Here is a 26,917-nt window from a genome sequence, read left to right on the forward strand (position 1 = left end):
TATTTTCAATAATTAAACCTTTAATTGCAAACAAAGCTAAAGTAGAACGTAATATCCAAAGGTACGATTGTGTTCGAAAAGAAATACCAAATGACATTGAGCGACAAAGACCCCTGGCATTGTCCCGTCACTCTAACAATTTTGAATGTTCAATGCGTGTGATAATCCAGTCTGGTTTTACTCCTTTGGTAAATTCTCTGCGAAACCTGGAATGCCAAAAATAAATAGGTGAGGCAGAAATAATTAGCTAAAGCTGCATTTACACAAGAATGATAAATCTCAGTGCAGCAAGATGTCACAACATATACACAACCCAAGCTCATGTTAGAGATGCCAAATATGAAACTTAGGCTACTTTCACATTTGCGGTAGCCTTTTCCAGCGGAAGTCCGCTCCTGCCCCATCACTATAATGGGAGAGGGACGAAGGTCCAGCCGCAGCACGGCAAACATGCCGAGAGGTGGCCGGAATAAAACTACAGCATGCTGCGTTTTTAGGGTCTATTCACACTTCCGTTTTTTCTTTCCTGATCTGTTCCGTTTTTTCAGGAACAGATCTGGACCAGATCTGGACCCATTCATTTTCAATGGGTCCTGGAAAAAAACGGACAGCTCAATGTCTGATTTTTTCCAGGACCCATTGAAAATGAATGGGTCCAGATCTGGTCCAGATCTGTTCCTGAAAAAACGGAACAGATCAGGAAAGAAAAAACGGACGTGTGAATGGACCCTTATTCTGGCCGCCTCTCGGCATGTTTGCCGTGCTGCGGCTGGACCTTCGGCTTGCCCCCATTATAGTGATGGGGCCGGAGCAGACTTCCGGCGGCATGGTGGACTAGCGGTAGCACGGATCCGGCAGGATGTACCCCCACCAGAAAAGTCTGCCAGAAAAGGCTACCGCAATTGTAAAAGTAGCCTAAAAAATTTTTTTTTACGAGGGCACATTCAAACTTTCAGATGAATAATTTTTTTAGATATATAAATTTGTCAGTTTTTGTGATGTTTCGTTCGTTTTTTTGTGTTTTTTTGTTAAGTTGCTGAAACTGATGGAACAAACACCCAAATGTGAACCATGCAAATATGGAATATGCAATTAAAAAATTCAACCCATTCAGCTCTAAGGGATGAAAACAGATATGGTTCTTTTTGTACATGCCATACACAGAAATGTGAATAAAACCATTTCAACGTATTGGCAACATTTTCAATGAAAAAAAACAAACCTGGCATGCCTGTTTTATTAGCTAAATGCATTTCTCGTGTAATAACAATTCTGGAGCATCTATTCTTATGTCTGTATGTTGTGCCATTCCTTTATTATTTGTACTAGAAGTTATGAATGAATTGCTAGCAGTCTGCAGTAAGGGTACAGAGGGGTGGTAACCAGTTGGGGGGGGGGGGGGTGTACCTGCACAGACTCACTCTAGCCAATCAGTGCTGCCAATTTCAGTCTGTGCAGGTACACCCCCCCCCCCCCCCCAACTGGTTACCACCCCTCTCTACCCTTACTGCAGACTTTAACCAATGTATCCATAACTTATAGTAGAAATAATAGAGAAATGGCACAACATAGAGCCAGAAGAATAGATGCACCAGAATTGTTAATATGTGGAAAATGCATGTAGCTATTAAAACAGACATGTGAGGAGTGGTGACAGGTCCTTTTTAAGCTGCAGGGTCTTCCATGAGGAGGAGGTACAAGACGGAGGTGTACAAAGAGCCTTCCCATCTCCTGCCTGTGCAAAAACAGCTGGGACTTGGAGTAGGTAAGGTAGACACCCACCTATTTATTGGTAGGAGCAATTTAATCAAAATTAATGTAAAATAAATATTCCTGGCCTATCTGCTTAGTCTTTGTTTTCAGCCACTCGCCATGTTTATTGGTTAAACAGCCTGCCAGTCACACAGCAATGGTCTGTGAGCAATCAGAGGCTTCAGTGCAGGGGTAGCACCTGGGGCAGCCTTCCTGCTCTGCTGTGGACTGTTTCTGAACTAAAGACACATGAGCTGCTCTGCCATTCAGCATCCAGGGGTCTGCTCCTCTGTTTAATTCATGCAGACTGGGGCAAGGTACGTACATGCAGTGTGCGTGTATATACAGTGCTCCAGACTAAAAAAAATACCTAGTAGTAGCCATTGGCTCCTGAACTGAAAAATTTAGGAGCCAAATTACATTTTTAGTCGCCAAATAGAAATTTTGGTATCGTGACAACGCTACGCCGATCAGATCGGCATAGGGTTGTTTCAATACCAAAATTTCGCTTTCGTCACCCTAAAAAAGTATTGCGATACTCAATACCACACAAAAAAAAAAAAAAAAAAAAGCTGCGTGCATTTTGCATTTTATGAAACGTTCGGCCCATAATAGAACAGTCCTATCCTATTCTTAGGGATGACAAGGTGACTAAAAAATGGCAAATCGCATGGTTTTTATTTATTTATCTCTGTTACGGCGCTCACCGCATAGGAGATATTTTTTAATAATTTAATAGTTTAGACTTTTCGGACGCAGCGCTATGTAAAATGTTTATTTATTTATGGTTTATATATTTTATATGTAAAATTGGGAAAGGGGGGATTTAAACTTAATATTTTAGGGTACTTTCACACTAGCATTTTTCATTTCCGGCACTGAGTTCAGTCACAGGGGCTCTATACCGGAAAAGAACTGATCAGGCATATCCCCGTGCATTCTGAATGGAGAGCAATCCATTCAGGATGCATCAGGATGTCTTCAGTTCAGTCGTTTTGACTGATCAGGCAAAAGATAAAACCGTAGCATGTTACGGTTTTATCTCCGGCGAAAAAAAACTGAAGACTTGCCTGAATGCCGGATCCGGCATTTTTCCCCATAGGAATGTATTAGTGCCAGATCCGGCATTTAAAACACTGGAATGCCGGATCCATCCTTCCGGTCTGCGCATGCGGTAAAAATGTGTAAAAAGATACAAGACGGATCCGTCTGTCCGCATGACAAACGGAGAGACGGATCCGTCCTTGCAATGCATTTGTGAGATGGATCCGCATCCGGATGCGTCTCACAAATGCTTTCAGTCACATCCAGATCGGCGGATCCGGCAGGCAGTTCCGACGGAACTGCCCACTGGATCACATTGCCGCAAGTGTGATAGTAGCCTTAGTGTTTGTGTTTTTTTTTTTTTTTACTTACTATTAGCCCCCTTTGGGGCTTGAAAACCCTTGTCCTATTCACCCTTAGGCCCCTTTCACATGGGCGAGATTTCTGCGCGGGTGCAATGTGTGAGGTGAACGCATTGCACCCGCACTGAATACGGACCCATTTACTTCTATGGGGCTGTGCACATGAGCGGTGATTTTCACGCATCACTTGTGCGTTGTGTGAAAATCGCAGCATGCTCTATGTTGTGCGTTTTTCACGCAACCCAAGCCCCATAGAAGTTAATGAGGCTGCGCGAAAATCGCAAGCATCCGCAAGAGAGGATGCGGTGCCATTTTCACGCATGGTTGCTAGGATGAAAGTCTATTCACTGTGGTATTTTCCCTTATAACATGGTTATATGGGAAAATAATAGCATTCTTCAATACAGAATGCATAGTAGGTCAATTGAGGGTTAAAAAAAAAAAAATATAATAATTAACTCACCTCCTCCAATTGATTGCGTAGCTGTCGGTCTCCTGTTCTTTCTTCAGGACCTGTCAAAAGACCTGTGGTGACATCACTGTGTTCATCACATTGTACATCACACGATCCATCACCATGGTAACGGACCATGTGATGAGTTCAGTGACGTCACCACAGGTCCTGAAGAAAGAACAGGAGACCGGCAGCTGCGCGATCAATTGGAGAAGGTGAGTTAATTTTTTTTTAACCCTCATTGGCACTGCTGTTTATTATACTGCTGGGGTGTGGGGGGCACATTGCGCAGCAATGTTTATTATACGGGGGGGGGGGGGGGGGGGGGGGGGCGCACTGCGCCAGCAATGTTTATTATACTGGGGGGGGGGGGAGAGGGCACTGCGCCACCAATGTTTATTATACCAATGTTTATAATACAAATGCAGGAGGCGGGTGCCGGAATCAAATAGCCGGCACCCGACCTCTATGACAGGGAGCTGCGATCCGCTGCATTTAACCCCTCAGGTACCGCACTTGATTCCAGCACCCGCATCCTGTATTTGTATTAACAGGTCAGTTATCTTCATTGGTGGCGCAGTGGCCACAGCCCCTCCCCTCCTCCTCCCGTCTCTCTTCTTATTGGCGGCAGCAGCACAGGGGGGGAGTAGAGACTCCTTCTCCACTGCGCTGCTGAGAAGAACATTGGCGTCGTGGCAGAGAACCATCAGCTCCTGTGCCCCGCCGCTGTGTTCAGATCTGCGGCGGCGGGTCTAGTCGCAAATAACTTCTAGTAGAAATAATAGAGGAATTACACAACATACAGATATAAGAATAGATGCTCCAGAATTGTCATTACATGGGGAATGAATGAAGCTATGAAAACAGGCATGTCAGGAGCGGTGACAGGTCCACTTTAAATATCTGAGTTTTACATGACCGATTTTACAGTCTAAGGTATACTTAAACATAAGTTAAAAGGTGGTCTGAATAAATTTCTTTAATATGGTCTGGGGTCTGAATAATCTTGTTTACTGGGGTCTGAATTAATTTAGTAGTCAATAAGAAAATATCAAAATAAGTCACCTACAAGCTGGATTTATAGAGGAGTTGTCACCTCTCCTTTCTATCATAGGAAATCAATGTACTGTTTTCTCTATGATAGAATAATTCTGGAGCATCTTTAATTATAATGTTGTGGTGTTCCTCAGTTATTCCTCCTGGAAATGTATGACTAAAACATGGCTTATCTGTAGACTTTCTGTGATGTAGGCAACTGATGTGAACCATAGAAACACTGCGGCTGTACAAAGCAAGACACTGCATTGTATGCAATCGCGAGACCTACAACTGTGTAGCCCAGCCCGAATTGACAACTATCAGTGTTACCAATGACCTTGTCAACAGGATGTGCCCCTACATTGCCTGATCCTGTCAACAATAATGGGACACTTGCAGACTGTGTAGGGACACAATAGAATAGTAACACTCATTTGTCAATGTATGCATATATTTCCAGGAGGAAACACACAGGAACTACACATTTCAGAGTTTTAAGAAAAGATTATGCATAATAATTATTTCATGAGAAATACAAGCATTTACTAAAGCAGACATGTCAGGAGTAGTGACAGGTCCTCTAACTGTTCTATATTCTGTATCTCATTGCATCTGATCAATGCTTTACTCTGCTGTATAGTCTCCAGTGCAATAATATTCTGCAAAGCGCCTGTATATACCTGGTATCTGACCACTATATGGTCACTGTATGGTGGTATCATTGGTGGCTTTAGAGTGGTAGCATACACTTGTCCCTGAGTGAATTATGGAGTGCACACCTATCCTTCTATGCTGCACTTTTATTCTCCGTCCTATACTGATGGTGTGGCTTACAGATTTAAGAGAGTAGTAAGGGGTGTTAGCATATAAAGCACTCATTACATAATGATATTTCCACAACTTGGAGAGGTCGATATTGTATGGGAGCTGGTGAGGTTTGTGTGCCAGGGCTGCTTTTTGGCAACGGACAGCCTGATGTGCCCTAAGGCAGTATTGGTATGAGTTAATTTAGCCTTCTCTAAATACCTTGCATCTCATACTTAGTCTCCAGAAAAGTGGAGAAAAATTAATTAGAAAAGTACAACTTGGAACCATCGGGACGGGGTAAAGTTGCTCAGGTCACAGTCTGGCAGAATCATACAAAGGTTGTGATGACATACAGCACCCATATAAATCGGTGAGCCCATACTGTTCACTGGACTGGCTCTGATTTACACAGCATAACAGTTGATTGTCAGGCCGTTTTCTGATGACAAAAGGGGATGTCTTCATATGGCACCTGCTTTAAGCATAGAACAGTGATTCATAATTATTTTAGAAGACTTCTTACTCGTAGTTTGCGGTGAGGATACGTTTCTGGTCCTGGACATTTTCATTCCCCATTACTACTTGAAATACTTTTGTTCCTTCTAGCTCCTCATCAGGAATATCTGCATGCGACATGTACCAAAAACGCATGAGTATGCTGACAAATTTCCTTCCTATACGAAAAAGAACAAACAAAATGCTTAGCATCTCACTCTGTATACTAGTCTATAATAAACATATAAAGACTGACCAGCATGAAATAGAAATGATTCACCCTCTGCATTGTAAATTTCTAGGTGCATATAAATAAATTAGAATGTCACAGAAATTTTTATTATTTCAGTTATTCTATTCAAAAAGTGAAACAGTCTATAGATTCATTACACACAGATTGATCTACTTCAAGCGTTTATTTATTTTAATGCTGATGATTATGGCTTACAGCTAGTAAAATCCCAAAAGTCTGTATCTGAGAAATATTGTGAAAGTTCAATATTGTAGACTCACGGGCCCTGATTTATCATACCTTCACTCCAGAATTCTGGTGTCAAAAAGTCACAAAAATAGGGCAACATTTTGCGACTTTTTGCTTTTTTAGATCACTTACTCCAGTTTTGTAATGTGGGTGTTAGGTTTAAGGATAAAACAAATTTATCAAGTAACATGAGACATTTTATGAATGTGGCATAAAGTACACCAACACAGACTCAAGCAAAACTGACTTCAAATTATCCCCTCATGATAAGTTCCCCCCACAGTGTCACACTAACCAGCTAATTAATACAAAACACCTGCAAAGGTTTCCTAAACCTTTAAATGGTCCCTCAGTCTGGTTCAGTAGGCTACACAATCATGGGGAAGACGGCTGACTTGACAGTTGTCCAGAAGACAGTCACTGACACCCTTCACAAGGAGGGTAATCCACAAAAGGTCATTGCTAAAGAAGCTGGCTGTTCACAGAGTGCTGTATCCAAGCATATTAATGAAAAGTTGAGAGGAAGAAAAAAGCGTGGTAGAAAAAGGTGCACAAGCAAAAGGGATAACCACAGCCTTAAAAGGTTTGTCAAGAAAAAGGCCATTCAAGAATCTGGGGGGAGATTCACAAGGAGTGGACTGCGGCTGGAGTCAGTGCTTCAAGAGCCACCACACACAGATGTATCCCGGACATGGGCTACAACTGTCACATCCCTTGTGGTCAAACCAGAGACACAAGCATCTTACCTGGGCTGAGGAGAAAATGGACTGGCCTGTTGCTCAGTGGTCCAAAGTCCGGTTTTCAGATGAAAGTAAATTCTGCATTTCACTTGAAAATCAAGGTTCCAGAGTCTGGGGGGGAGAGCAGAGAGGCACACAATCCAAGTTGCTTGAGGTCCAGTGTGAAGTTTCCACAGTCAGTGATGTTTGTGGAGCCATGTCATCTGCTGGGTGTTGGTCCACTGTGTTATATCAAGTCCAAAGTCAGTGCAGCCGTCTACCAGGACATTTTAGAGCACTTCATGCTTCCCTCTGCTGACAAGCTTTATGGAGATGCCGATTTAATTTTCCAGCAGGACCTAGCACCTGCACGCACTAAATAAAGTACCAATACCTGGTTTAATAACCACAGTATCACTGTGCTTGATTGGCCGGCAAACTGACCTGACCTAAACCCCATAGAGAGGAAGATGAGACCCCAGACCCAACAATGGATACAAACTGAAGGCTGCTATCAAAGTAACCTGGGCTTCCATAACACCTCAGCAGTGCCACAGGCTGATGGCCTCCATGCCACACCGCATTGATGCAGTAATTCGTGCTAAAGGAGCCCTGACCAAGTACTGAGAGCTTATATTTTTTTTATTGGTCTTATGTAATCTTCTTTTCTGAGATACTGGCATTTGGGTTTTCAATAGCTGTAAGCAATAAACATCAACATTAAAAGAAATAAACACTAGAAATAGATCTCTGTGTGTAATAAATCTATAGAATGTATGAGTTTTACTTTTTGAATTGAATAACTAAATAAATTAACTTTGATGATATCCTAATTTATTGAGATGCACCTGCAATTATTAGGGTACTTTCACACTTGCGGCAGGACGGATCCGACATGCTGTTCACCATGTCGGATCCGTCCTTCCGCTATTTCGCCGTGCCGCCACTCCGTCCCCCATGACTATAATGGGGACGGGGGCGGAGCTCCGGCGCAGCACGGCAGTGCACGGCGAAAGCCGCCGGACTAAAAAGTCCTGCATGTCCGACTTTTTAGTCCGGCGGCTTTCGCCGTGCTGCGCCGGAGCTCCGCCCCGGTCCCCATTGTAGTCAATGGGGACAGAGGGCACGGCGAAATAGCGGAAGGACGGATCCGACATGGTGAACAGCATGTCGGATCCGTCCTGCCGCAAGTGTGAAAGTACCATTAGCCATCATTTTATAGCATTTTTTTTCCCCACAAAGTTTTTGTTTACAGGAAAGTTACATGAATGTAGTCAAGAATATTAAAATGATTTTCCAATGTTGGTGTGCTCTTGGTTTAAATGGAGTGTGATTTGTCATTTATTAATGCAGCTTGAATGCCTGTCTAAGCCACATGCAGTCACACGGGTTTGCATTTAGGGGGTCATTTACTATACTGAAATAAGCCTAAATTAGGTTAGTTGCACCGCTATCTGCGACTTCGCCCTGCTCGCACCAGGCCTAAAATTGTGGACGGGGAAGGGGACGGGCCAGTTCCATGAGCACTGGTTATCTCTTCCTCCCTGTAGAACAGGAGTTCACACTTATCTCCACTGCTCCCCATCTCTGGAGGGGATGTCTGTAATATGCTGGGCAGAAGATCCTGCACTATCCGTGATCAGAACAGCTTCTCAGTAGCAAATCTGTGTTGTATGTGAAGACTGTAAAAATTACAGCACTATCTTACACCCTGTATCATAGGGGCATGCAAAGAGCTGGAAATAGAGGAAAAGTCCAGAATAGGAGCTAAAGGATCACACCCTCAGTAAGGCTACCAAGAGGCTGTCGGAATAAATGTTTGACATGTCGTAGTTTTATTCTTGCAGCCTCCCGCCGTGCGCTGCCGTGACTCCGCCAGAACTCCGCCCCCGCCCCCATTATAGTCAATAGGGACAGAGCGGCAGTCCGGGGGCACACGGTCACTAGCGGCAGGACAGATCCGACAGGCTGTTCACCCGATGGACTAGCCTGCCGGAGGTCCATGCCGCTAGTGTGAAAAAAATGCAAAAGTACTTCTGAGCGATGGCGGCATCTTATGTTGACCATTTAGACCATGCCGCTCTACAGAGCACTAGTGAGACCTAATTTGGAGTATTGTGCCCAGTACTGGAGACCACATCTCCAGAAGGATATTGATACTTTGGAGAGAGTTCAGAGAAGAGCTACTAAACTAGTACATGGATTGCAGGATAAAACTTACCAGGAAAGATTAAAGGCCCTTAACATGTATAGCTTGGAAGAAAGACGAGACAGAGGGGATATGATAGAAACTTTTAAATACATAAAGGGAATCAACAAGGTAAAAGAGGAGAGAATATTTAAAAGAAGAAAAACTGCTACAAGAGGACATAGTTTTAAATTAGAGGGGCAAAGGTTTAAAAGTAATATCAGGAAGTATTACTTTACTGAGAGAGTAGTGGATGCATGGAATAGCCTTCCTGCAGAAGTGGTAGCTGCAAATACATTGAAGGAGTTTAAGCATGCATGGGATAGGCATAAGGCCATCCTTCATATAAGATAGGGCCATAGTATTCAGTATATTGGACAGACTAGATGGGCCAAATGGTTCTCATCTGCTGACACATTCTATATTTCTATGTAGGTCATAGGTATGTTAAAAGCTTGGAAAACCACCTATAATGACTGTGTGGTACTTTTCTTTATTTGCAGGGTGTATCTGGAATTATGCATCTTTTTCACTGTAAATTAAAACAGAATAGAATTTCCAAACATGTCCAGTTATCAGTAACAACTAATTTTCATTCTGAATTTAGAATACCAAGGTACACATACTAAATTCCAAATAATGTATACATTTGTAATAGATATGGTTACAGTTATACATGTTTTACTTAAATGTTTTTACTTCGCTAGATCAGCACTTGTGAAAACACCTCTTCCACCAGATGTGTTAGATGAGCGGACACCTATGGTCGTGTAAAGGTTACGAGATGACACTTACAATTCATATTGTGCCTCACACGTACCGTCATCATCATAATAAATAGCCACATCTCCAGGAAAAGAGTACATAATCTCATCAGACTCTGCAGCCAGAGCATTTCTGCAGCTGTCAGTAAGCACTGAACATTTTTCCTTCAAGTCTTTAAGGATCTACAGCAGAAAAAATAAAGAAGTCACTTTTTAGGCATTACAAACGTACCCCCCGAGTTTCTCCCACACATCTCCAGAAATGTAAATGTGATGATAGGAGATAGGGATGAAACATCCGAAGTCGATTCGCATAAAATTTAGTTTCAATACTGTAAGGAGCGAGCGCTCCGTACAGTATTAGAATGTATTGGCTCCGATGAGCCGAAGTTATTACTTTGCAATGTCTCGGGAGACTTCGTATAATAACTTTAGAAATTAATTTATACTGTAAAAACACATTTCCCGAACTCGGATTCGGTTCTAAGCTGGAGGTACAAAGTTTTATGCGAATCGACTTCGGATGTTTCATCCTAAGTCGATTCGCTCATCCCTAATCAGAGATGAAGATGGATACACAGCTCACAAGTTTGAATAAAAAATAAATATATATAGGATGAGCACTGAGAAATTGAGAGGTAGATGAGAAGTGATGTAAATCAGATCAATATAAGTAGATAGATAAAGGCGAAGAGGATAATGGGGGGGGGGAATCAAAATGACAGATTCACCATTTTTTCATCACTTCAACTCTGAAAAAATTGGATACACACGTCCTAAAATAGTATGAATAAAATCTACAGATTATGTTGTGTTTTTTTACACAAGAAAAACTACATAAATGTGATATCGCTGTAATCATACTGACCCAAGGAGGTCATGGGTCAGATTTACCACATAGGGAACACAGTAGAAAAAAAACCCATAAAACTGTGGCAGAACAGTTTTCTTTTCAATTTCACCCCATTTGGAATTTGTTTTCCACCTTCCCACTATGTTGTATTAAAGAATAAATGGTGCCATTAGAAAGTACAACTTGTCCCGCAAAAAACAAGCCTTCAATCATCTACATGAATGGAAAAATAAAAAAGTTATGGCTCTGGAAAAGCAGGCAGTGCAAAAAAAAAAATTTAAATAAAAAATCAACGGGGGTAGAAGGTATTAATGGGGGGGGGGGGGGGGGGTTGTCCCACAAAAAATATATTCTGTAATTTTCAAACCAGCACTTGGATCTGAATACTTTTGTAATTGAAAGTAATTAGAAATGTAATATAGCCACCGAGTTATTCAATAAAATCTATGGGGGGAGATTTATCAAACTGGTGTAAAGTAGAACTGGTTTAGAAATCATGGCAACCAAAGGAGCTCTGAAAAATGAAAGGTGGAATCTGATTGGTTGTTATGGGCAACTAAGCCAGTTCTGCTTTACACCAGTTTGATAAACTACTACATTTTTAATTACAAAACAACCCCCACCAGTTTGATAACTCTCCCCCTATATGTATAGTGCCTCCTGCTGTTTGTTCATCTCATTTCTCTGTCCACCTCACTAAGCTGCCAGCTTGATATAAATCTAGAAGAGCAATTGCAGCAATGAATGGTGATATCTCTGGATCCATGTGCAGTACAGGGCTGGTTCTAGCTTTGTTAGGCCTCTTTCACACGGGATTTGCGGGAAAAGGTGCGGGTGCGTTGCGGGAACATGCACGATTGTAAAATATTGTAATGCGTTTTGCACTCGCGTGAGAAAAATCGTGCATGTTTGGTACCCAAACCCGAACTTCTTCACAGAAGTTCGGGCTTGGGATCGGTGTTCTGTAGATTGCTATTATTTTCCCTTATAACCATGTTATAAGGGAAAATAATACATTCTGAATACAGAATGCATAGTAAAATAGCTCTGGAGGGGTTAAAAAAATAAATAACTCACCTTAATCCACTTGTTCGCGCAGCCCGGCATCTCTTCTGTCTTCTTTTTTGCTGTGTGCAGGAAAAGGACCTGTGGTGACGTCACTCCGGTCATCACATGGTCCATCACCATGGTAAAAGATCATGTGACGGACCATGTGATGACCGGAGTGACGTCACCACAGGTCCTTTTCCAGCACACAGCAAAAAAAGAAGACAGAAGAGAAGTTGGGCTGCGCGAGCAAGTGGATTAAGGTGAGTTAAAAAAAATTTTTTAACCCCTCCAGCCCTATTTTACTATGCATTCTGTATTCAGAATGCTATTATTTTCCCTTATAACCATGTTATAAGTGAAAATAATAATGATCGGGTCACCACCCCGATCGTCTCCTAGTAACCGTGCGTGAAAATCGCACCGCATCCGCACTTGCTTGCGATTTTCACGCAACCCCATTAATTTCTATGGGGCCTGCGTTACGTGAAAAACGCACAAAGAGGAGCATGCTGCGATTTTCACGCAACGTACAAGTGATGCGTGAAAATCACCGCTCGTGTGCACAGCCCCATAGAAATGAATGGGGTCAGGATTAAGTGCGGGTGCAATGCGTTCAACTCACGCATGGCATCCGCGCGGAATACTCGCCCGTGTGAAAGGGGCCTTAGGCCTCTTTCACACGGGCGTCATTGATTTGGGCCGGAAAGGATGCGGGTGCGTCTCGGGAAAATGCGCAATTTTTCAGCGCGAGTGCAAAACATTTTAATGCGTTTTGCACGCAGGTGAGAAAAATCGGCATGTTTGGTACCCAGACCCGAACCCAGACTTCTTCACAGAATTTCGGGTTTGGGTTAGGTGTTTTATTATTTTCCCTTACAACATGGTTATAAGGGAAAATAATAGCATTCTGAATACAGAATGCTTTTCCCTTATAACCATGTTATAAGGGAAAATAATAATGATCAGGTCCCCATCCCGAACATCTCCTAGCAACCATGCGTGAAAATCGCACCGCATCCGCACTTGCTTTCGGATGCTTGTGATTTTCACGCAGCCCCATTCACTTCTATGAGGCCTGCGTTGCGTGAAAAACGCACAAAATAGAGCATGCCGCTCATGTGACCAGCCCCATAGAAATGAATGGGTCCGGAATTAGTGCAGGTGCAATGCGTTCAGGTGCAAAACTCGCCCGTGTGAAAGAGGCCTTAGAAAGAGATTGCCATGTGCTATATGATGTCTGATTTAATTTTTTTTACGCTAAAGGGGTTTTCTGAGACTTTATTACTGATGACTAGTCTTGAGCGAATCGCGCTTCGGGTCATTGATCAAAAGTCAATTTGCTCAACAACTTTGATTTTAATGCTGTCTCTGTCCAGCATTAAAATGTATTGTCTCTCAGCTGGTACCAAACCCAATTTTGGATTCATAATTTTAAATGTTTTTAAAGATGCAGAAATGACTACAGAAATAATTCACCGAAGTTACGTGTGACTGCAGGTGAAATGAAGTTTGGCTCCGCGAAGCCAATACATTTTGATGCTGTACGGAGACATCGATTTTGTTGAACGAATTGACTTTGGATCTATGATCTGAAGCTTGATTTGCTCACGACTAGTTTAGTAAGAGATTGGCATGTACTATAGGACATCTGATTTTAATTTTCTTACGTTAAAGGGGTTTCCTGAGACTTTATAACTGATGACCTATCCTCTGGATAGGTCATCAATATGTGATCGGTGGGGTCTGACACCTGGGACCCCCACTGATCAGCTGTTTGAGGAGGCAGCGGCACTCGCAGTAGTGTCGCAGCCTTCTCTTAGCCTTTCCTAGGCCAATGACAACAAGTTTATCGAGCAAAAAGCTGGAGTAAGGCCTGGTATTTGTGGCTACATAGGAATGTGAAGAAAGCAAGGATAGTAAAGATGAATCGGTTAATGACAGCAGCGCAGAGGAAGGTGCTGTCAAAGCAGCCCTGTCACTGCCCCTATACAGCCAAAGAGGCCAGCACAGAGGTCTGCTAATTGCTGTTAGACACTGCTGACAATTTATTCCAGTCCCATCATGTGCACCAACAGTACGGCACTGTACTGCTCACTGTATGGAAAACTTACAAGGACGATATGTGGGCAGAACTATTCAGTTACTATATGTCTGTACTGAAGCATTAGAGGGTTCCAGTTCCTACTACCAATCCCAATGAATGATGGGTGCATCAAGATTCTAGTAACGGTCTTTGGTATCACTGTGCATGAAGCATCTGTATGAAATCACTTAGACAGATCAATGAAGGCCAAGGAACACAGAGAAAGCAACAATAAAGAAGTGCACGTACCTCGCTGGCCACAAGATTTTCCAATGCTTCAAATTTGCACTGGGACAACAGTCTGGATACAAATGAGAAGGCCTGAGGAATAAAAATATACAATCTTTAAGCTAGCAAAATAACGCAGTGGATCTACAACCAAAGTTATAACGCTGGTAAATTCACTGACCCTAAGTTCACACTTGCGCGTTTTACAGCGCGTTCGAACGCGCTGTAAAACGCATAACCGATGCAAACCAATGCTTCCCTATGGGACTGGTTCACATTTTCGCGTTTTACAGCGCGTTCGAACGCGCTGAAAACCGCCCGACGCATAAACAAGTTCTTGAGCTTCTTTGGGGCGTTTGGTCGCGCGTTTGCGGCCATAGGACACTGCTGTCAATCACACAAACGCGCGTAATACGCGCGATGACTATGGACAAAAACGCGCGTTAAACGCGCATATCAAATACGCTCAGGTCTGAACCCAGTGTTAGTGTTAAAGTGGAACTGTCTTTTTTTTTTTTTTTTTTGCTAATGGGTAGCAAGTGGAACAGGGACAATTTCTCTAATATACTTTTTCTTAGGGGGCCACAAGGAGACATTACTGTATATGCTTTGTGGGAGCAACAAGGAGACTGTATGGGGCTCATACTGTATAATGTCTCCGTGTTGCCCCCATATATTATAGTAATGTCTCCTTGTGGCCCCATTGTCCAATACAATGTAATGAGGACCAGGGCAGGGAATGAGCGGTGAATAGGGCTTTCACTCAACAGCGTCACCACTCTTAGGCCCCTTTCAGACGAGCGAGTTCCATGCTCTGGACTCGCAGCGCAAGTATGCTGCAGCTCCCGTCCTGACCTCCCAGCACAGGTTGCATAGCATTATATTGATTTACGATGCTATGTAACCCTTAGAGGTCTGGAATGTATTGGATAACACTGACAGCATTATGTCAGTGTTATACAATACATTCCAGAACTGTAAGGGTTACATAGCATCATAAATCAATATAATGCTATATGACCCCGTCAGTGCTGGGAGGTCAGGACGGTAGCTGCCACATACTCGCACTGCGAGTCCAGAGCATGGAGCTCAGTCATCTGAAAGGGGCCTTAGGCCGAATGCACACGGCCGTGTTCCGCGGCCGAGAGCGGTCCATGGTATGCCGGGCTGGATTCTTGTTCAGAGCAGGAGCGCACAGCATCATTTGTTCGCTATGACGCCATGCGCTTCATGCCTCAGCTGCACTACAGTAATACACTCGTATGATGTATACGAGTGTATTACTGTACAGCAGCCGCGTCATAGCAACCAATGACGCCGTGCGCTCCTGCTCTGAACAGGAATCCAGCCCGACATACCACGGACCGCTCTCGGCCGCGGAACACAGCCGTGTGCATTCGGCCTTAGTCTGTGCTCTCCGAGCCTCTTGCTCAATAAGCGCTGTGACACATACTGACTTATGTGTGCAGCAGACGTGTAATGTGCATCGGTACACATAACACGGCAATACTCGCCTATACGGCGCCCGTTGTAGATGTGGTCAGAGCTGCCAAGCGCGACCGCCCCTATGATGTCACCGAAATACCAAGATAATTATGACCCCATTGTCTTATAGGTGCGGGTCCCACCACTGGGACCCACACCTATATCGAGAACAGAGCCCCTCAAGTGAAGGAGGGCGCATGCGCCCCCTATTCATTTTCTATGGGGCTGGCGAAAATAGCCGAGCACTGGCTCGGCTATTTCCGTCGGCCCCATAGAAAATGAATGGGAGCGGGGGCCGCGCACGCAGTACGCTTCCATTCACTTCTATGGGGAGCCGGACCGGAGTCCATTAGCCACCACCTTGTGGGGCTCTGTTTTCGATATAGGTGCGGGTCCCAGGGTGGGACCCGCACATTTAAGACAATGGGATCATATCCTAGAGATATGCCCCCATTGTCCATGATACCGCAGTATGTAGATACCTGTATATCACCCAATCCTACTTCTGGTTGCATTCAGATGGCTGTATTAGGCTAGGTTCACACTGCTAAAATGTGGTGTATTCTTTTGTGTAAAACAACTATTAACTGCCACCAGCAGCTTCCCATTGATTTCAATGGGGGAACACAACCTTGTGCACATGGTCTTTCTTTTCACGCAGGTAATTTCAAATACACTTAATAAGTGGCATTGTACCTCTTTGAAGTGTATTTTAGGCTACTTTCACACTCGCGTTTGGTGCGGATCCGTCATGGATCTGCACAAACGCTTCCGTTCAGATAATACAACCGCATGCATCCGTTCAGAACCGATCGTTTGTATTATCTGTAACATAGCCAAAACGGATCCTTCTTGAACACCATTCAAAGTCAATGGGGGACGGATCCGTTTTCTATTGTGCCAGTGAAAACGGATCCGTCCCCATTGACTTACATTGTGTGTCAGGACGGATCCGTTTGACTCTGCAACGTCAGACGGACACCATAACGCTGCAAGCAGCGTTTTGGTGTCCGCCTCCAGAGCGGAACGGAGGCAAACTAATGCATTGTGAACGGATCCTTAGCCATTCAGAATGCATTAGGGCAAAACTGATCCGTTTTGGACCACTTGTGAGAGCCCTGAACGGATCTTACAAACGGAAACCAAAACACGAGTGTGAAAGTAGCCTTAGCTATTCCCCCTGAAGTCAATAGGGAAGGGTTAAAATAGCCAGTGGTATTTGGCATGTTTTTGGTGGCCTTTCCACCATCAATAACACACTGTTTTCAGTGGCAGACAGTTCAGCCTAATGATCTGCCATTGGTTTTCCTCAAACTGATTTAAAGACTATATACACCTTCGGGGGCAATTTTATTTTATTATTGCATTGTACTTATTTTGAGCTAAAAACTCATTTTTTCAATTGGTCTTTATTAAAAAATATGGAATTTTTTTTCTGTACATAACTGAGTTGCTCTAGTAGCACTCTCTGGATTTTCTGTCCTTTCCGTCATCTGGGCGGCAGACGGACTCCTTATCTCTGCTCTCTGACCTTATAAACACTCATCATAGCTTAGTTCTTATCTTACTGATAAGAATGTGGATTAAATAAGTGTTTATGACCTCTCAGTAGTTTATAGATAAGGGTTATTAGATGACTGGCACAAAGTGAAATTACCAATCACACAGTGACTTTTAATAAAGGTCAATTGAAAATATGATTTTTAGCCAAAAATGAATAAAACGCAATCATAAACAAAAATTGCCTCCAAAAGGTGTACATAACCTTTAAACCAGACCTGTCCACACAAAACACAATACAATCTGCAGGCAGCATGTTATATTGATAATTTAGGGGTGCACTGAAATGAAAATTCTGGTCCGAAACCGAAAATTCAGGATGCCCTTGACCGAAAACCGAAACCGCTTTTTTGCCCAAATACTTTTAAAATACTTTTTTTTTTAATGATTTTATTAATAATTCTTTTTCATGAATTTAATAAATCATATTACCGTATTTTTCGCCCTATAAGACTCACCGGCCCATAAGACGCACCTAGGTTTTTGGGGAGGAAAAAAAATATTTTTAACCAAAAGGTGTGCTGTGTGTTTGGTGGGTTTGGAACTAATGGTGATCTGTGGATGACGGACACTGTTCTGGGGGGAAATCTGTGGATGACGGACACCGTTACGGGGGGGAAATCTGTGGATGACGGACACCGTTACGGGGGGGAAATCTGTGGAGGGCTGGCACCGTTACGGGGGGGAAATCTGTGGAGGGCTGGCACCGTTACGGGGGGATCAGTGGAGGGCTGGCACCGTTACAGGGGGATCAGTGGAGGGCTGGCACCGTTACAGGGGGATCAGTGGAGGGCTGGCACCGTTACAGGGGGATCAGTGGAGGGCTGGCACCGTTACAGGGGGATCAGTGGAGGGCTGGCACCGTTACAGGGGGATCAGTGGAGGGCTGGCACCGTTACAGGGGGATCAGTGGAGGGCTGGCACCGTTACAGGGGGATCAGTGGAGGGCTGGCACCGTTACAGGGGGATCAGTGGAGGGCTGGCACCGTTACAGGGGGATCAGTGGAGGGCTGGCACCGTTACAGGGGGATCAGTGGAGGGCTGGCACCGTTACAGGGGGATCAGTGGAGGGCTGGCACCGTTACAGGGGGATCAGTGGAGGGCTGGCACCGTTACAGGGGGATCAGTGGAGGGCTGGCACCGTTACAGGGGGATCAGTGGAGGGCTGGCACCGTTACAGGGGGATCAGTGGAGGGCTGGCACCGTTACAGGGGGATCAGTGGAGGGCTGGCACCGTTACAGGGGGATCAGTGGAGGGCTGGCACCGTTACAGGGGGATCAGTGGAGGGCTGGCACCGTTACAGGGGGATCAGTGGAGGGCTGGCACCGTTACAGGGGGATCAGTGGAGGGCTGGCACCGTTACAGGGGGATCAGTGGAGGGCTGGCACCGTTACAGGGGGATCAGTGGAGGGCTGGCACCGTTACAGGGGGATCAGTGGAGGGCTGGCACCGTTACAGGGGGATCAGTGGAGGGCTGGCACCGTTACAGGGGGATCAGTGGAGGGCTGGCACCGTTACAGGGGGATCAGTGGAGGGCTGGCACCGTTACAGGGGGATCAGTGGAGGGCTGGCACCGTTACAGGGGGATCAGTGGAGGGCTGGCACCGTTACAGGGGGATCAGTGGAGGGCTGGCACCGTTACAGGGGGATCAGTGGAGGGCTGGCACCGTTACAGGGGGATCAGTGGAGGGCTGGCACCGTTACAGGGGGATCAGTGGAGGGCTGGCACCGTTACAGGGGGATCAGTGGAGGGCTGGCACCGTTACAGGGGGATCAGTGGAGGGCTGGCACCGTTACAGGGGGATCAGTGGAGGGCTGGCACCGTTACAGGGGGATCAGTGGAGGGCTGGCACCGTTACAGGGGGATCAGTGGAGGGCTGGCACCGTTACAGGGGGATCAGTGGAGGGCTGGCACCGTTACAGGGGGATCAGTGGAGGGCTGGCACCGTTACAGGGGGATCAGTGGAGGGCTGGCACCGTTACAGGGGGATCAGTGGAGGGCTGGCACCGTTACAGGGGGATCAGTGGAGGGCTGGCACCGTTACAGGGGGATCAGTGGAGGGCTGGCACCGTTACAGGGGGATCAGTGGAGGGCTGGCACCGTTACAGGGGGATCAGTGGAGGGCTGGCACCGTTACAGGGGGATCAGTGGAGGGCTGGCACCGTTACAGGGGGATCAGTGGAGGGCTGGCACCGTTACAGGGGGATCAGTGGAGGGCTGGCACCGTTACAGGGGGATCAGTGGAGGGCTGGCACCGTTACAGGGGGATCAGTGGAGGGCTGGCACCGTTACAGGGGGATCAGTGGAGGGCTGGCACCGTTACAGGGGGATCAGTGGAGGGCTGGCACCGTTACAGGGGGATCAGTGGAGGGCTGGCACCGTTACAGGGGGATCAGTGGAGGGCTGGCACCGTTACAGGGGGATCAGTGGAGGGCTGGCACCGTTACAGGGGGATCAGTGGAGGGCTGGCACCGTTACAGGGGGATCAGTGGAGGGCTGGCACCGTTACAGGGGGATCAGTGGAGGGCTGGCACCGTTACAGGGGGATCAGTGGAGGGCTGGCACCGTTACAGGGGGATCAGTGGAGGGCTGGCACCGTTACAGGGGGATCTGGGGCTGGCACCGTTACAGGGGGATCTGGGGCTGGCACCGTTACAGGGGGATCTGGGGCTGGCACCGTTACAGGGGGATCTGTGGCTGGCACCGTTACAGGGGGATCTGTGGCTGGCACCGTTACAGGGGGATCTGTGGCTGGCACCGTTACAGGGGGATCTGTGGCTGGCACCGTTACAGGGGGATCTGTGGCTGGCACCGTTACAGGGGGATCTGTGGCTGGCACCGTTACAGGGGGATCTGTGGCTGGCACCGTTACAGGGGGATCTGTGGCTGGCACCGTTACAGGGGGATCTGTGGCTGGCACCGTTACAGGGGGATCTGTGGCTGGCACCGTTACAGGGGGATCTGTGGCTGGCACCGTTACAGGGGGATCTGTGGCTGGCACCGTTACAGGGGGATCTGTGGCTGGCACCGTTACAGGGGGATCTGTGGCTGGCACCGTTACAGGGGGATCTGTGGCTGGCACCGTTACAGGGGGATCTGTGGCTGGCACCGTTACAGGGGGATCTGTGGCTGGCACCGTTACAGGGGGATCTGTGGCTGGCACCGTTACAGGGGGATCTGTGGCTGGCACCGTTACAGGGGGATCTGTGGCTGGCACCGTTACAGGGGGATCTGTGGCTGGCACCGTTACAGGGGGATCTGTGGCTGGCACCGTTACAGGGGGATCTGTGGCTGGCACCGTTACAGGGGGATCTGTGGCTGGCACCGTTACAGGGGGATCTGTGGCTGGCACCGTTACAGGGGGATCTGTGGCTGGCACCGTTACAGGGGGATCTGTGGCTGGCACCGTTACAGGGGGATCTGTGGCTGGCACCGTTACAGGGGGATCTGTGGCTGGCACCGTTACAGGGGGATCTGTGGCTGGCACCGTTACAGGGGGATCTGTGGCTGGCACCGTTACAGGGGGATCTGTGGCTGGCACCGTTACAGGGGGATCTGTGGCTGGCACCGTTACAGGGGGATCTGTGGCTGGCACCGTTACAGGGGGATCTGTGGCTGGCACCGTTACAGGGGGATCTGTGGCTGGCACCGTTACAGGGGGATCTGTGGCTGGCACCGTTACAGGGGGATCTGTGGCTGGCACCGTTACAGGGGGATCTGTGGCTGGCACCGTTACAGGGGGATCTGTGGCTGGCACCGTTACAGGGGGATCTGTGGCTGGCACCGTTACAGGGGGATCTGTGGCTGGCACCGTTACAGGGGGATCTGTGGCTGGCACCGTTACAGGGGGATCTGTGGCTGGCACCGTTACAGGGGGATCTGTGGCTGGCACCGTTACAGGGGGATCTGTGGCTGGCACCGTTACAGGGGGATCTGTGGCTGGCACCGTTACAGGGGGATCTGTGGCTGGCACCGTTACAGGGGGATCTGTGGCTGGCACCGTTACAGGGGATCTGTGGCTGGCACCGTTACAGGGGGATCTGTGGCTGGCACCGTTACAGGGGGATCTGTGGCTGGCACCGTTACAGGGGGATCTGTGGCTGGCACCGTTACAAGGGGATCTGTGGCTGGCACCGTTACAGGGGGATCTGTGGCTGGCACCGTTACAGGGGGATCTGTGGCTGGCACCGTTACAGGAGGGGATCTGCGGATGGCACCGTTACAGGAGGGGATCTGCGGATGGCACCGTTACAGGAGGGGATCTGCGGATGGCACTGTTACAGGAGGGGATCTGCGGATGGCACTGTTATGGGCTGGGGGGATCTGTGGGTGGCACTGTTATATATGTGCCATCCACAGACCCCCCCCAGCCCATAACAGTGCCATCCACAGACCCCCCCCCCAGCCCATAACAGTGCCATCCACAGACCCCCCCCCCAGCCCATAACAGTGCCATCCACAGACCCCCCCCCCAGCCCATAACAGTGACATCCACAGACCCCCCCCCAGCCCATAACAGTGACATCCACAGACCCCCCCCCAGCCCATAACAGTGACATCCACAGACCCCCCCCAGCCTATAACAGTGACATCCACAGACCCCCCTCCCAGCCCATAACTGTGCCATCCACAGACCCCCCCCAGCCCATAACTGTGCCATCCACAGACCCCCCCCAGCCCATAACTGTGCCATCCACAGACCCCCCCAGCCCATAACTGTGCCATCCACAGATCGCCCCCGCCTCCCCCCCTCTCCCCGCTGCCGCCAGTATACAAATATAAGATGTTATATTAATTTATTGGTTATTAAACATGCCCCCTCAGTCCTATTACTACCTTACATCCTAATCGCTTCTGTAGAATTCAGGCAGCCCAAGCCGGGCGGCCGGCGCGTCTCTCACTGACGTCACTTGCCTGCGCCGCCGGCTTCATTCAGGCACATGACAAGAGTTACGCTGCCGCCCGCCTGAATTCTACAGATGCAATTAGGATGTAAGGTAGTAATAGGACTGAGGGGGCATGTTTAATAACCAATAAATGAATATGACATCTTATATTAGTATAACGGAGCGGCGGGGCTATACTACACTGACTGCCCTGCCGCTATTGCCAGCCCCCAGATCCTCCTCCCAGTCCCTCCCCGAGTCCCCGCTCCTACATCGCAGCTTGCGATGTAAAACGGCAAGCATTCGCCCCATAAGACGCAGGGGCATTTCTCCCCCATTTTGGGGGAAGAAAAAGTGCGTCTTATGGGGCGAAAAATACGGTACTTGGTGGGTGACAAATCCCACACCCCATATTTTCTGCCGATATGTACCAATATCGGCCGAAATGGATTAGTCCCATTTTCGGCCGCCGGAATTTCGGTGCACCCCTAAATTGATATATAGTTTTATGGGAAAAGATTCAGTGAAACTTGTATTTTATACATTTAGATCTGTGCTATTTCTGATTTCATTGTTCACAGGGGAGGTGAAATCAGTGACCGACAGCGATGTTGTATACACACTAAGGCTCCATTCACACGTCAACACACCCGCCCGGCACCCCTATAGAAATGCCTATTCTTGTCTGCAGCTGCGGACAAGAATAGGACATGCTCTATCTTTTTGCGGAGCTGCAGCCCCAAAGATCGGGGCCGCGCTCCGCAAATGCGGACAGCACACATATTGAGATCCACATTTTTGGATCTCAATATTTTGAAAGATCAAAATGGTGACATAGGCACACGCCTTTTCCGGAAAAATACGGCCACCAACAATTTGTTGGACTGGCGTAGTTGTCACCCAAGGGCCCTGAAACAGGGGATCCCGAAAGGACAATATTTGCGAATTCGTCGTAACTGTCAGGGCTGTGGAGTTGGAGTCGAGGAGTCGGGGGAAATTTTGGGTACCTGGAGTCGGAGTCAGCAAACAATGCACGACTCCTACTAAATTTAGATTGGAATTTAAAAAAAAAGCAAGTTTAAATGTCCCAATTCACAAAAAGTTATAATTAATGACTTCTCTACTGTAAGAATAAAGACCAATGCATGCAGTGCGTCACGTAACCGCAAAACGAACACGTTAAGTGACCGTGAAGAAGCATGCTTTTCATATGCTTCACTATATGGCACGCAACGCACAGTTAAGGAGCGGCAATACTTATACTTTCCATTGTGTTGTGTTCTGCTTTTACAGGGAACGCAGCGTCCATGGTTAACCTAGCCTCTCACTGATAACTGATTAAGTAAATATGTTTTTTGCAGGACTAGTGACACTTGTATAAGTGAAGGGAATGGGTAGTCAATAGTTCAAGACTGAAGCTGTAAACCATTGGAAAAACTGCTGTCATTCAGCTAAGGCTATAAAAACGTGTAAACTCCGATTGTTAGCTTAAACTTTAAACATGACTATGGGATTCTCATAGGAAAATCATGTTTTAGAATAAATGCCCCTTCCTGGATCCCCCCACTGCCCTATCTTCAGCAGCAGATAAGCACACAAAGGAGAAATGCCTGCTGCTACTATCCAGCCACTTGATTAATAAAAAAATAAAAATAAAATTTGTTTTCATTGTGTTTGTCTTTTGCTTAAACTGTGCAATACAGTAGACTGTTGGCTTCCCAGCCAGTAGTCCTGTGGTAGGTTGCGTTTCTTTCGCTCAAGGAATGTATAAAATACATTCGCATATTAATACAGAGGAGTCGAAGTCGGGGAGTCGGAGGTACATAAAACTGAGGAGTCGGAACATTTATCTACCGACTCCACAGCCCTGGTAACTGTTCTACTATTCGAGATTTCCAGGTGGCTGCAGGTGACCTTAGATCAAGATTCAAAATCTGGGGGTACCCAGAGAACACTCTGAGACAGGCATACGATCATGCTTTGAGCAGTAACAGGGAAACCCTACTCAATCCCCGGTTGCAGCTGGATACTTCTGACCGATAGAGCGCTGTCTCTAAGCGGCTCCTCCCCCTCTATGACAGCGCGTCGATCCATGCGGGTCACGTGACATTTTGTCGACCCATGTTACATGGCTCGGACCGCTTACAGTTCACTTGCGGGGGTAGGTGGAGCTACCCTCGTTAAATAGCCAGCGCATGAGCGGCCGTTTTACGGCCACCATAGCGCCGGAGCGTGATTCCTGAGAGAGGGACCGCGCACCTATTATGCCTATGTACATTCAAACACAGACGTAATTTTGGTTACAGCATGGGCTCCTGATGTGACATCGTCTCAGATGTTGAAACGCGTAAATCCGTACCTAGTAGAGCTGTACCAGTACTTAGACATGCAGCCCTAGGTCAGATAGGGCCTTTGTATTACTGCAGCCTGCTCCCTGGGGGCATATTCTATGTATCAGCTACAGACCAGCTGTTCATGAGATAGACCTTGCACCACTGGTTGTCTAGATTGGTTGGGGTATAGGTTAGCCCAGGGTTTATGGTGACCCTTACCCTGTGACTAGGATGATAATACCTTCCAAGCCTGTGTGAACAACGGTGTTGTAGGGTAGTAACAAAGTGTAGTTTTATTTATTTACCCCCACATCCCTGCGACTAAATAAAGATTTTTGTTTTGGTCCTTTTTAACATCCCTCTCTTTTTGTCAGTAGCTTGGATTATTTAGGGGTGTATAGCTGCCTTACCACTGTAATTGTAAGCTTCTCTATAGAGAACAGTAGGGGAAAAATGCACTAGAAAAGCCATAAAACTGCACGCGGCATGGGAAAAAAATGCTAACGGTTTTACTTTTTTTTTTTCTAACTGGGTAAAAAAACAAACAAAATGAATTTGCCTGTGAAGGGGAGCGGGCAGCAGTTTTACCCCGCTTTTTTTTTTAGGGCCCTTGTCCTCGTTATCACTGGGGGTCCCAGCAGTAGGACCCACATCAAGTTAATAATTAGCCAATATTACACTACAAAAGTGATGTAAAACACTAAACATGTAAAACGTCTGCCAATATCTGCCCTTTTTGGCTGCAGTGAAGACATAGAGACTTGGGTCCGGAGTAGGCACAATTCCACCCAAAGAGGAGCAGGACGCCCCCTGCCCCGGTACAACCGCCCCCCCGCCCCGGTACAACCGCCCCCCTGCCCCGGTACAACCGCCCCCCTGCCCCGGTACAACCGCCCCCCTGCCCCGGTACAACCGCCCCCCTGCTCACTTGCTTGGCCCCGTCAGTAAATTCTTCTACGCTGAAGTCCCGGTCAAGGTAGGTTCTGATAATGAAGAAGTAGATTCTAGTCCGAAACCAGATGATGGGATTCGGGACACCGACAACTACTACCCGGCTGGAGCCCGGGCTCTGACTGCTGAGCCCCCGCGTCCCACAGTAGAGACCCGAGGACTGATGAATGACCGGCGGCCGCAAGAGGGTAACAAGTGACGGCGGACATCTCGGTGACCTGACACAAATCCGAGACAACCGGAACACCGAACGCAACATTGTGCGCTCTCTAATGTATTCCCCCGGAAACCTTCACCTCACGGAGAGGTCCGCCAGTGTTCCGTTAGATTTCCCTACCTCGTTAGACTTCCCTATACTCGTCACTTCCGGCTGCACTGGACATGACGTGAGGAGGTGAGCCGCGCAGGCGCGTAACGACGGGGTAGGGAAATTTCACAGCAGTTAGCTGGACACCGGCCGACACTGCGCATGCGCCGTGAGCCTCATCAGCTGTTAGGGTAGGGAAAACATTACGGGCCAGTGCGCAGGCGCGGTGATCGGATGGATGTTCTCAGCTGGACACCGGCCGACACTGCGCATGCGCTGGGAGCCTCACCAGCGGTTAGGGTAGGGAAAAAGCACTGGCCTGTAATTTTTCCCTTCCCTAACCGGTGGTGAGGCTCCCAGCGCATGCGCAGTGTCGGCCGGTGTCCAGCTGAGAACATCCATCCGATCACCGCGCCTGCGCACTGGCCCGTAATTTTTCCCTAACCGCTGGTGAGGCTCCCGGCGCATGCGCAGTGTCCAGCTGAGAACATACATCCGATCACCGTGCCTGCGCACTGGCCCGTAATTTTTGCCTACCCTAACCGCTGGTGAGGCTCCCGGCGCATGCTGTTCTGCCAAATCTCTATACCTTGCGAAAAGTCTATATCGGAAATGACGCGGCCGCACAGGAATCAGCTGGAGGAGGGTGTGCGCGGCGCTGCGCAATCGCACATCCACTGGCTTACCAAAGAATCCTTGCAGCGCCGTGATAGAAGTACTTTGTGCACCGCGCGTGCGCACTTAGGGGTATAGAGGTTTTGCAGTGCAAAATGTTGCATCAGATCTCCCTACCCCTGAGTGCGCAGGCGCCCACAAATCATCACTTGCAGTTCATCCTTACCGCAGAGCTGAGTGTGCTGGATATCGAGGTCACCAGTCGCCTGTGCACTCAGGGGTAGGGAGATCTGCAAAATCTCTATACCCCTAAGTGCGCACGCGCGGTGCACGGAGTACTTGTACCGCGGCGCTGCAAGGATTCTTTGGTAAACCGGTGGATGTGCACTTGCGCAGCGCACACCCTCCTCCAGCTGATTCCTGTGCGGCAGCGTCACTTCCGGTATAGACTGTTCGCAAG

The 26,917-nt window shown here is 47.5% G+C and overlaps 1 protein-coding gene across 2 annotated transcripts; it reads right to left on the minus strand.

The window, feature by feature from the left end:
• On the minus strand, positions 1-25,905 carry MAIP1 (matrix AAA peptidase interacting protein 1). Of its 2 annotated transcripts, none has more exons than XM_040440949.1 (5): positions 25,513-25,905; positions 14,340-14,411; positions 10,161-10,287; positions 5,981-6,080; positions 1-206 (listed from the first exon to the last, which is right to left on the minus strand). In XM_040440949.1, exons 1-5 carry the CDS (start codon positions 25,792-25,794, stop codon positions 128-130), a joined length of 660 nt encoding a protein of 219 aa, XP_040296883.1. In that variant the 5' UTR covers positions 25,795-25,905; the 3' UTR covers positions 1-127. The 2 variants fall into 2 exon arrangements, with proteins under 2 accessions (XP_040296883.1, XP_040296882.1); XM_040440948.1 differs by having other exon boundaries at positions 5,981-6,131; positions 25,513-25,902.
• Between the last annotated feature and the right edge of the window lie 1,012 nt (positions 25,906-26,917).

Source organism: Bufo bufo, chromosome 7, assembly GCF_905171765.1.
Source record: "Bufo bufo chromosome 7, aBufBuf1.1, whole genome shotgun sequence".
Classification (NCBI taxonomy): Eukaryota; Metazoa; Chordata; class Amphibia; order Anura; family Bufonidae; genus Bufo; species Bufo bufo.